Source organism: Eufriesea mexicana, unplaced genomic scaffold, assembly GCF_001483705.2.
Source record: "Eufriesea mexicana isolate 0111107269 unplaced genomic scaffold, ASM148370v2 scaffold953, whole genome shotgun sequence".
Lineage (NCBI taxonomy): Eukaryota > Metazoa > Arthropoda > Insecta > Hymenoptera > Apidae > Eufriesea > Eufriesea mexicana.
Genome location: NW_016909094.1, coordinates 373089 through 386656, shown reverse-complemented (window position 1 = coordinate 386656; position 13568 = coordinate 373089). Strand labels below are relative to the sequence as shown.

The following is a 13568-nucleotide window of genomic DNA, read 5'->3' as shown; positions in this document are numbered from 1 at the left end:
CTATTTAGTATTATATTACATATTACAGGTGCATATGATATGACAGAAGTATTAAAATAGCATGAATATCTACACTATACAATTTGAAATAACAGATAGGCCAGTATCACCGCAATATAATAAAATACAAAATATTCTAACGAACATAATATGTCATAACAAACCATAATATGCACTTAAGTATAACCGCAATAGAATCTAAAATATCAAACGTAATATAATACAATTATTATCTTAAACACTTCTCTTGTAGGTCATGGAATATTCTGTATTTCCAGTTTTTATATTTATCAACAAATTGCAAATGCTTCTATAAATAACTAAATATTCCTACCACACAATATTAAATCACATTAAAAAAAATCCTACTCTAACTTTCATTTTCAGTAAACTATACAAATATATACAGGGTGGCTCAGTAAAGATTGCCCTTTAGGTTTAACTCTTTATTATTACGTGTAGCGAAAAATTTTTAACATGGGATTAGGTTTCTTGTATATGTATATGTAGAAGACATTTGAATGTCATTTCTGTTTTTTTAAAATGAATCATATTTTTTTTTACATTGGTCGATAATGTTGAAAAATAATGTCGTTTGAATCGTGAAATTAATATAACGTTAAAGTTTAGCGAATAAATAATCGAAGAATTAATTATAATATTAAATACATAAATGAAAATTTGAAATACGAGTAATTATAGTATCTAAAATAAAATGATTGTAAAATAATAAATATTTGATAAAGAATTAACAATTTATTAAAATTACGTAAGTTATCTTGTCTTTATAAAATCCATTATAAATTCAAACTCATAAATGAGTAATTCAAAATTCTTTAATTTAATTTTGTTTCATATAAGTTCACGTTAAATAATTAAATGAAAAATTCGACAAGCTATTAATTTTTTTTATTCTACAGTAGTTATTCAAAAATGGAAGTCAATCAAGTAAACAATAAATTCAGTTAGACCTTACATTTTTCATTAATATTTTGTCATTTATTAATAAAATAAATATCATAGTCATATAAATAATGTACATAAATCAATATTCTTATAAAAAAGTTTCGTTTTTTTCAGGCCTAATATTCTGTTTCTGTTGTTTTATTACATATAGAAAGATACATAAATTATGATTATAGATAATAGTTGAACTGTATAATAAATTGGAAATAGCATACTTTCAATACGCCTACTCAACGTTGACAGCAAATATCGTAATTAGTATTATACATAAATTAGCCAGTTTCCTTTTAAAATTTCTTCTTATTTCAATTAATGTGTACGTATATTATATTAAGAGCACCTTCGCATAATTTATAATAAATTATACATTAAATGAATTATGATATTAATGTCACATTTACAAAGCATATAAAATGCAATGTAATCAGGACACTACTATTTATTATAAATGTTGAGTATAGTGATAATTGATATAAAATTTATTTTGTAACAGAATAAAGAATACTAAATATTAATGAATTATAATATATTTTTTTAGGGAAAACCTACAATGATATTTCTTTATGTCAAATATCACTGTCTTTATTAATAATTTAATTTTTAATAGATATTATTTTGTGTTTATGTAAAATGAGTACAAGGTGTAGAATATTTTTATAAAATAATTTAGAGAGAAATTAAATTCTTATTTGTTACAGGTATATGTTAATAATACATTAATTTATTATTCTATTACATATTGTGGATGTATTTTTATCTTATTTTACATCTATTTAGTATTATATTACATATTACAGGTGCATATGATATGACAGAAGTATTAAAATAGCATGAATATCTACACTATACAATTTGAAATAACAGATAGGCCAGTATCACCGCAATATAATAAAATACAAAATATTCTAACGAACATAATATGTCATAACAAACCATAATATGCACTTAAGTATAACCGCAATAGAATCTAAAATATCAAACGTAATATAATACAATTATTATCTTAAACACTTCTCTTGTAGGTCATGGAATATTCTGTATTTCCAGTTTTTATATTTATCAACAAATTGCAAATGCTTCTATAAATAACTAAATATTCCTACCACACAATATTAAATCACATTAAAAAAAATCCTACTCTAACTTTCATTTTCAGTAAACTATACAAATATATACAGGGTGGCTCAGTAAAGATTGCCCTTTAGGTTTAACTCTTTATTATTACGTGTAGCGAAAAATTTTTAACATGGGATTAGGTTTCTTGTATATGTATATGTAGAAGACATTTGAATGTCATTTCTGTTTTTTTAAAATGAATCATATTTTTTTTTACATTGGTCGATGCATCTAGACATTATTCACAGAAAAGTATCAACCTATATTTTATTTTATTTTATTTTATTTTATTTTATTTATGGGTATTAATCTCTTTGTATACAATCAAAATATAGAATATAAAAATATGAAAGAAATATACAATATAATTTTCCAGCATTTGTTTACATGGAATTAGAAATATCTATGCAATGTACCATAACATCTGAATAAATATATTGTTCATACGATACATATGCAAGAAGCTATGTATAACCGCAGCAAAAGGAAGGAGAAAAATTGAGCGCAAGATGATGGAAAAGTAACTTTCACGTTTCGCATTCGAGGAACTTGAGATGCGTTAATACATTATTAATACAATCGATAAGGATAGGTGAATGGCAGCTGGGGACAACGGTATTGTTAAATGGTTGGGTATGCTTAGTCATCCGGTCTGCAGAAATTCGCGGCGATGACGACTGCCTGAAGTACACCTATACTTTTAAATGGATGTCAAGGCGGATCTAAATCCGTTTTGCTTAGACTGTACGCGATCTCCCGTCCCGTTCGTAATCACGAATAATATACACGTATTGTGTTCATTATCAGTCCTTGCATAACACGCGTTCACCAAGTGCATTCGAACCGCGAGTATTACACCCAGTAAGATTACCGACACGGATACTGTTACTGCAAATTGTTTTCGTATTCGTATCGATTACGTTTATTGGCAGCGAGAAACGCGAGAAACATGTTGATGCTCGCGATTCTCATTTCACATGATATTATTAGATGAAATAACAGAAAGCACGAACGTTTTATAGTTTGATTGCTCAATCGCGTATATTCCAGCGTAGGGGAATTGCACTATGATTGTTTCTTTCATGACTTAGAAATTCTGTTATGCGAATTTAATAAACTTATGGTAATTGAACAAGTTTTCTCCAACTTGCAAATACATTGAAGATAATAATGTTATAATAATAATGACAGTTTTAATAATAATAACCATAAAATAAGTTAATAATTATGTTTATAATAAGTATGATATTTCTTGTAAGAAATACTTTTTTAAATTTACGCATATGATGTTGTTAAGAATGATCAATTTTTTGCAAGAAACAATAATATCTTTTAAATATTGACTTGTCGTATAATGTGTATAATTATATTTTATAATTAAACATATATATGTATACATACTCTTTAATGAATTTTATATTATTATAACATTTATTGGTAACGATTATGATGCAGTAGAATATAATATTAGTACTGCTATGCAACATTGATACATTTTCTCAAAAATTTAAATTTTCATTTTAGCCATAGAAATTTTTATTGATATATATCAACGCAATATTTGTTTCCTTGAATTCCAATTAATTGTTTACTATTAAGTATTAAATTTAGTCAATAAAATTCGCCAGTAAAATTAACTAGTAAGAGTTATAGCAAGGTTCGTTGAAATTACTGTGAAAAGATAGTCAAATAATGTTTCAAACTATAGCGTAAATTTTTGCAAGTAAATAAATACATATAAACGGTGATTTGTTGGTAGGTTTAAATTAATTTGATACTTTCGATTCGCCTTTTACGTTTAGATCATCGAATGGGAGTTAAAACTCGTTATCCGCCTCTGAAGCGTTGAAACTATCTGTATCAATGATTTTAATTTTTCACGAATACCGAGCAAACAAGTTTATACACGCGTAACGGAGAATTAATGGAAGCGCTTATCCAGTTTTTGCTTGTTAGATTTACCATAGAGCGTTAATTAAAATTCTAAATAGAATGATTTTATCCGGAACGGATGTTACGACATCGAGTATAGTGATTCTGATAAACATGCAACCCAATTACGCGAATGACAGAAAACGCATGATAACGTGCACTAATTATCGTTAACGCTCCTCGAATCGTCGAAGTTCGAGTTTAACTTAATTCTAGTGAAATTTAATGTCCCCCATGATTTAATATCGTAATCTATTCATCCAATTTCCGCTCGACGTAACAAAAAATGTAATACGATGTCGAGAATATTATAGTAACAGGTTGTAATTCGTTTTACTTCAAGCTATATTCTACGTTTAGTTCCAGTTCGTTTAGATCCAACGAGTTATTGTCATGAGCTTTCTGTAATTCAGTTACGCTGGGTGTAACGTAACGAGTGATGCAATCGATAATGGAGCGATTTTACATGCAACGACGAATCGAAAATGTGGAATAAATTTCTTCGATACGAAGTCCTGTTTCCAAAAGAATTGAGATTAAAAATTCTTCCAGTTCACGTATATTTATGTTTCCATTGTGTAGAGCTGTCAACATATATATCCCATTGTTATTAGGAATTAGGATATTTTATCTTATGATAAATAATATTTAGCACTTTGTATATTACACTATAGACTATTACTATAAAAACTTAAATTATAATAAAATTAATTATACGTATATTGGTAGAAAAAGTAATAAAAGTGGTAATAAAGGAATGATTACTTGTCTAATTTCGATAAAATGTTCTTACAAACAATTGCTTCCTAAAGTTGATTAAATATCGGTACACCCTTTCGCCTGTTGAAAACTCAGCATAGTCAAAGTTTAGTCGCATCATATGCACCTGAAAAATTTTCACATTTGCTTTATTTAAAAATAGGGAAACCTATTAAAAAATGTTATTTTATATTTGTATCTAGAGTCACACTACATATTTTTAGTAATATCTGATTTAGAATATTCTATCCTTTCAGATTTTTACAACTAGTATCCTTTGTTTTTTCGAATTATATTCAAAATATGGATTATAGGTTAAATACAACAAAAGGTGTACTGTAAAACTATTTATAAAATTAAGGATGATATACTTACATTATTTTCTCATTTTATTTCTAAAAGCTTTATATCAATTAGATATTATAAAAATAATGATTATAGTGACTACTATATAAATAAACTATTAGTATCTGCTTGTGCGTTAAATTCTTGTAACGTAAAATTTGTCTAAGAATTCGAAACGTTCGTGACAAGTGGCAATCCAACACAGGGGTATACGTGTATAAATTACGTACGTGTGTGTTACAATTTAAAACTGAAAAAGAAAAACAAGAAAAAGTGAAACAAGAATAAAACGCCGAGTTCAGCGTTGAGAAGGATTGAAAATCTCCCAGCGATTACCTGTCAAAATTTTATCCCTTGTCTGCTATTCAACGAAGCGATAAAACCGTCCCGCTTCTCGGAAAGCCAATGCAGACAACATGCCAATAGCTCCGAAAACACAACGTATCCCGCATATTTCTAAATATTACCAGCTCCCCCTGTGGTCAGCAATAAATTCGAGGCACAATTACCGGCGAATGATCATGAAACTTCAACCAGTCCGTAAAATATATGCAACGCCGCTTGGCTTCGACGTAGTCAACTACATAAATAATGACCACGTGTGATCCCATGCAAGTCGTTGCAGTTGTTACAACCTGCTCACCGTATTGCCTCGTTTTACTTAAAAGCGAGCCTGACAATTATCTTAATAGCTGACTCGGTCGAGCGATTTCCAGGTAGCGGAGGCGAGGCATCTGACGATTTTCATCGAGTAAACAGCGAAGGATAACCACGTCAGCGTTCCACCGGCCACGCCATAATTTCCCTGGTGGTTTATTCCTGATTTTTCCTCCCCTTTTCGCGACGTTGCCATCGCAAACTAGATGCGACAGATAACGCGCGCACGAAACCTCGGTAGCTTATCGACCGGTGGTTATCGAAAATTATGGAAACTCGTTACGGTAAAGGATTACGTGACTGATAGGGGGATTGACGTTCAATATTCGAATTATCGTAGTCACCGCTAATCGTTGATTTATTGTAAAATCGTTGCGTGTGAAAAAGGAGGAAATCAGCTCAACCGGTAATCTCACGTGATATCTCGCTAAAATGTGATGCAATCGAGACACATTGATGATCAGCGAATTATGAAAATGGTAATTCTTCGGGTTGTAAATTGCTTGACAGTAGCGAGTAATTGAAGTTGATAAAGTTGTACGTCATAAACCAAGGTGTGTCTTTTAATGCGATGTATAATATCTGGATGTAATGGTTTTAGATGGTAACGGTGTAGGAGGTGTTGTTAGGTTAGGTAATATGTATTACGCGTTTTATACACAGCTTTTTTATTGTAAATTCTTGGTAATTATGTAGGTAATAACCTGATTGAATTTAGATCGTTGAATATAAAGACATGTGGAATGTAAACTTGGGAAATTTCATATCGAATTCTTGAAAAGGGACGTAAGAAAATCTCTGATAGAATGTAAGAATGAACCGGAATTGTAAAATAATATTAAATTGTAGAATCTCAAACACTTATCAAACAGTAAAAAATTAATTTAAAATGTCATAAAAAAAAGTAAAAAATAATATAACAATATTGTATAGGAACAGAATAATTGAGTATAAAATATTGAAACTATTACAAGTAATTTAATGACAATTTTAGTCGTATTTATTAAAAAAATAACAATTACATTAATGACAATTTCCTTTTTATACTTTGGTCAAATAATAACTATACAAGAAGGTACAAATAATTACATTCAATTATATATCAATACAATACATATAAATACAATATACAATTCAAACACAACATACAATTACATATAAATACAATATACAATTCAAGCACAACATACAATTACATATAAATACAATACATATAAATACAATATACAATTCAAACACAACATACAATTACATATAAATACAATATACAATTCAAGCACAACATACAATTACATATAAATACAATACATATAATACATATTAATTACAAACAATTACATATACATATAAGTACAACTGTGTTTACAATTTTTACATTTTCAATCTTATTTACAATTCAATATCAGATACTTTGTAAACAAATGAGAAATTAACTTCATTCCAATATTTGATCAGCTTTCTTACAATGTCAGATTATACTATCATGAAACGATAGATTCCATCTGAATATGAATCACAAGTCGTGGATTAAATAACAATCTAATATATAACTCCACTAAATTCATGAAATATCGTATGAAACTATAATTACACCTGTATTCCTCAACACCACTCATGAGTCATAGTATTGTAATGGTAATAGATTACCATTGCCCCCGTGTTTGTTTCTTATTTAAAAAGTACACAAGAAGCAGAAACTAACGTAAGAATTGCCACACAAGGACGATGTATATTTTGAATCACGCAATATCATGGTTAGACGCGCACGAGCAACAAATTTAGTTATCATTACACGGATTGTCATCTCATAATACGATGATGTCTCGTTTCTGTCAAGGACGATGTATCGCCGTTCGCAACGAGCGCTATAAATCTCCATTCTCCTCACGCATATGTGATCACGTTTCAATCGATAAGTTGGTTCACATTTTCTTAAAACAAAAAAGACGATGATTATTACTATAATAATTTCACATTAAATTAATTTAATAATAGTAATAATAAGAATAATAGCAATATACTTATTTTGTAGATATACTTATATTAAACGATTTAATTATAATAAAATATAAAGGAAAATAGAGAAATATGAAGATATAAAAATAGAAATTCAAAGTATAAGCAGCAAGAACATATAAAGTATATCATTTATTATTTCAATTACTAGAATTATACTGCATTTGTTTATCAAACATCATACTCGATTTGATCTAAAACATAATATATATATATACATATTAGAACACAGAAAATAATTATACTATGTTTGATAATTCAGAAATCTATAAATTATAAATAAAATAATATATTCGAATAGATTTGGTGACATACTATCTGTTTCGCATAACCTAGATGATAAAACGCTGATATAAAAATGGCAATAATAAATGTTATTTACAAATGTGAGATTAAATGTAAATACATCTAATAAAAATAAATGGTGAAACAGTAGCTTAATATTATGTGTAATTTATAACAGCTGATTTACGAAATGTGATATGGTCGTTTTCTTAATGCAATGAGACACAGTGTAACTATAGCATTCTCGAAATTGGTTGCATAATAAGAGAATATAGGTAAAGCATGTGCTTGATTCAGTGAAACAGGTAGTTTTGGACGTTAGGTGCTAATGTGTACAGATATAAAGATGATTCAGATGAGAGAATGCAGCGTTAATGCGTAGACATACGTAATTTTGCGATATAACTAATGACGTATTGTGCAGCATTAACATATTTATTTTACTACATGACGATGACCAGTAAGTAACTTTCCTGAAACAAAAAGTTTTGCATTAGTCATCTGTGGTCATCATGGCGATGACAGTATTAAACATAAACATATACATATATATATATATATACACACATGTAAATATATTTTGTTCGTTTAAAATTACCTTAAATTAAAGTATTAAACTAGATTTTAAATCTTTCGATGACACGACTGCAGTTAATGTTGTTCTAAATGGTTTTGGACATCTATTTTCTTAAGTTCCCATCAATTTGCTCGTTGAGACCTGACCTACACTTAACCAAACTAACCTCGATATGTAAACTTTGACACTTCATTGATTTAACTATCTCGCTATGTTTCTTTCACTAACTGTATTAATAACCCTTTTGCGTGTATGCAAAATTGAATTCAAGCCGAATCGTGCCGTGTGATATATATAGCTATGCATAGGAGCGTGGTATTTCCTCGATAAATATCGGAACATAAGGAAACTGCACGCTTCATATATTTAGGTTGGTCAAATGTTACATAATCCTTCTATTATGGAATAACTATATATACGAACGAAACATCTGCGCATTCCTGTGCGATTTTATGTAGTCTTGCGCAGGATGCGCAGTGCTGCAAGGCGCAATGTAGTGCGGTTTGTTTATATGCGACTTAACCCTAAAACAAGTAGCAAGGAAATAAATAGGACACGTGTAAAAGTGCATGAAAAAGTACGTTCAAATAGACATAAAGAATTTTGTGGTTATTAAAACTAATTTTTAAGTTTTATATATAACATAATAAATATGTATCGATGTATTTTTGTAAAATTTCGATATGTAAAAGAATAAGAGATGATTAAAATTTGATCGTTTTATGATTTCAGTGAGCATGGCAGTACTGTCGTTCTTCTTGTTCGGTAAACCGTACAAACGTGGATTCTTCTGCAATGACGAGTCGTTATATTACCCGTTCCACACGTCAACGGTAACCAGTGAGATGCTCTACGTTATTGGCCTTTTGCTTCCTATATGTACGGTGAGTCACCTGCTGCGATTCTTGATTTCCACGTTCCAAAAAGAAGCGTCAGACGATACCTCGTCGACGCCGAGATCGTTCTTCACGTTTTTTGCGGTGGGCTGTTTTATACGAGGTGTTTCTTAAATATGTGGGGAATACTGAGTGCGTGAGAGATGCTGAAAAGATGAATTTAAAGCTTGAAAGCGATATATTTAATACTTTAGCAATACTGCAACCAGCTGACTGCCAAGACGATTTAATAAGAATTTTTTAGTAGATGTTTATCCAATTTTTTTTCAGATTTTTAACGTTCTTAATATTACAATTTTAAAAGCTTTTGATATTTAAAAATATTTAAAAATAGTAATGATAAAAGAAATATTAAAATAAAGTATTGGAGAATAATGAAATTATATACAAAGAATGAAGTATTATAAAGAATATAAATATTATTTTTATTTTTATTTCTCTTTTTATTTATTTTTATTTTCATTTTCATTGTTTTAAATGTGAATTTTAGAATTAATTAAACGTGATATTAATTTTAAACACGATTTTAGATTATTATTTTTGGAATTCATGTTTATTTTTATAGCATTATTTACGTATTAAAAAATGCTTTATATCTTTTTGTATTATAAATTTTATATTTTTCATGTTTAAGTAGTAGTTCATTACATTTTGATATTTCTTGATGAAATAATGATCTTTCCTCTTTCAAGGCCTCTTCGTAATATCCATTTATTAATTCATTTTCTCACTACTGTGTTTTATATCTTATCGACAATACAAGAACTCATTGTAGGAGGAACGTAATCGAATACACATTATTCGAATCAATAAGGAGGAATGTCTATTGAAGTAAATGACTTTTCGGTCGATAGAATTTTTTTTCTTCCCAACGAAATATTTTTAAGTAATATTTAAAAGACAGAAACATGTTGCTTATATTCTCGAGGTCAATGGTTTTATCATCTATTTGTGTAGATAACAGAAATTGACATTTACAAGCTTGGACTAAAAAATGTCTTTTTACTAGATTTATATTTATATCTTAAGATGATTACACTGTATTTGAAATTTTGAACTATGATTTATCAATATTTCATAACCTAACGAGTAATTTACGTAAATCAATCTATTTCACGATAAAAACAATTTTATATTATTTAATTATTTTCTGATAATTTTATGGAACATAATATCTAAAGAAATATTTAAAAATTTTATACGTGTAAATTTTTGAAAATTTTTCACTCTTCTGTATTTCAATTCCTTCCCACAATTTTTCTGCTAAAATTCAAGTCAAAATTCAGCTGAAGGAATATTAAAAATTATTTAATTATTTTCTGATAATTTTCTGGAATATAATATCCAAAGAAATATTTAAAATTTTTTCACTCTTCTGTATTTGATTTCCTTTTCACAATTTTGCTATTAAAATTCAAGTCAAAATTCAGGTGAAAGAATATTAAAAATTGTTATTTAATTATTTTCTTATAATTTCATGGAATATAATATCCAAAGAAATATTTAAAAATTTTATACCTGTAAATTTTTGAAATTTTTTCACTCTTCTGTATTTGATTTCCTTCCTACAATATTTCTGCTAAAATTCAAGTCAAAATTCAGGTGACAGAATATTAAATATTCGTGATTTCTTTATTTTTTTTCTGTTTGCATTTAGTATCACCATGTAAACATTTTACTGTATTTTATGAAACAGCGTTTCACGATCGTGAGTCATTGAAGAAGATCAATATTTAGTGTTCCATTTAACGTCATCGATAAACTTTTCCAACAGCACATGGTATAACCAATTTTTTTAACCTTATGTACTCATTTTTGTATTTGTAAGTAATATATCGAGTGTGGTTTATTGATATATCAACATTTATGTTACCAGATTCGTGTGAGGTATTTTACAGTTAACGAAACATGAAGCATTTCCATTCAGGAACAAAATACGTAATTCAAGGTCACGGAAGGAAAAATCTCCAGATAATGAACTGAAGGTTCTGAATCTCAGATAACAGAACATGCAGATAATAAGAGCATTATAATAATGTGTGCCTGATAATAGAGTTTCCACTGTCTTCCATTATCAATGCTATTGGGTGATTATAATGGCATCGGGTGATAATTTATTCAGTCATAATTTTTTTTACGATCGCGATATTTTTTGATAACTTTTCCGATCGTTTATATAAGACTGTAAACAAAATTAATGCCACGTGTAGTTACAAAAATTGTTTCTTTGTTTTAGAAAGCTATCATTTGTATTCATTACTTCATTTGTTAAAATTGTATTGTTTCTGATGATTTGTTAATGTTATTACATAATTTCTGTATTAATTTGTTTTGTATTAAAGTACATATAAGGTATTGCAAAAGCAAGGTAAATTATAACAATCTGAGATTAATAGTATCTTTGTCGGTTAGCATATAATATATTGGATTCTTTGAAATATGATTAAAAAATTATCATCCAATAAACTACTGCTTGAGACTATTAAAGTATCATTTAAATCGATTATGGAAAAAATTATGTTAAACTTGCTATAATTATGTTTAGTGCAAAGAATACTAACTTTTATTTAAACGATGAAACAATATTGAAATAGTTTATAATTGAAAATGAGAATAAATGAAATATAAATGTAGTTTACTAAAACTAAAAAAGTATTTTGAGTTAATCTAAAGAAGGAATATTTGTAAATTAAACGTTACCATCTGTGACCTTTAGTTCGTTTATGAGAGAAAGATTATAATTCTTTAAAGTTTTTCACTTTAATCTGAAACTTATGACTTTTGACTTTCTATATAGCAATATTATTATATTAATAACTAAGGAATATATATTATTTTCATAATATAAAAATGAATAATATACAAATAATAGCATATTAATAAATTAGAATAATACAATATAATATAGTATATAGTACATGTGATAATACAGTATGGTACAGTATAAATATATAACAAAATAAAGGCATAAGAAAATAAACTAAAATTAGTGAAGTATTATAGGTATGTATATGGATGTGCAACTTCCATGATATTGTTACTTCTTACATGATATCAAAAAATATCTCACAGCTTAAATCATTTCTGATAATGGTGCATCTTCGTATCTTTTCTTAGGGAACAACAAAGTACATAAATTAATGTATAAAGACTTGCACAATTCTATCTGAAGAAGCAATTTATTCTCAAATCTCTGAAATGACATCACAGTGACATCACAGTGACATCACATTATAAATGACATCATATGATGTTTTATACAATCTTTTGTTACCTTGAAACGCGTTAACGTTATATTCAATTTTAGTTTCATGAAATTTTCTGTATAAGAAAACCAAAAAGTATTCTGTCTTTTTATGGGATATAAGGGAGTTAATAAAGGAGATAAAATGAAATAAAAGTGTCGTATTAATATAGTATTGAAAGCATATGTCTAAAATTTATTATTTGAAATGTTAAAAGAAATAAGAATAAGGAAATCATAAATTAAAAATATCAAACGGAATCATAAATTGATTAATTTATTGTGGTATAAAATCTTTTTCTATCTGACTTTAGAAGATCACTTTTTTCTTTTGAAACCATTCTGCTTATCATGGGTAATAGGAATGTTCTGTATGTTTTCTCTGTGTCTGAATAAGTAATATTTAATTATCAACAAAGGATAGAATAGAATTTGTTTGCTCAAATTTCTTTTGTTACTATTTGTACATGGAAAAATAGGTTCCATTATAATATGTAATTGACATGTACAATTATGTTGTGTATGTTATAAAAATATTAGTTATGCTAGGTATAGTACATAAGAATGTTAAAGGAAGAGTTACAAAAGTCTTATAATAACATATATAATTCAGTTTCTTTATATTTAAATATAATAAAAATGGTTAATGAATATTATTAATTAGGTTTAATAATAATATATTTATATTAATTATAATATTATAATTGTTCATAAATATTATTATTAATAATTAAATATTATAAATAATAATTTAATAATAATATTTAATTAGGTT

At 27.6% G+C, this 13568-nt stretch overlaps 1 protein-coding gene across 1 annotated transcript in view; it reads left to right on the top strand.

Moving 5' to 3' along the window:
- Window positions 1-13568, top strand: part of wun (wunen) — a 207394-nt gene that overhangs the window by 25323 nt on the left and 168503 nt on the right. Inside the window, exon 2 of the mRNA XM_017899586.1 lies at window positions 9386-9537. Coding sequence (XP_017755075.1) covers window positions 9386-9537 — 152 coding nt within the window. The remainder of the gene's footprint in view (window positions 1-9385; window positions 9538-13568) is intronic.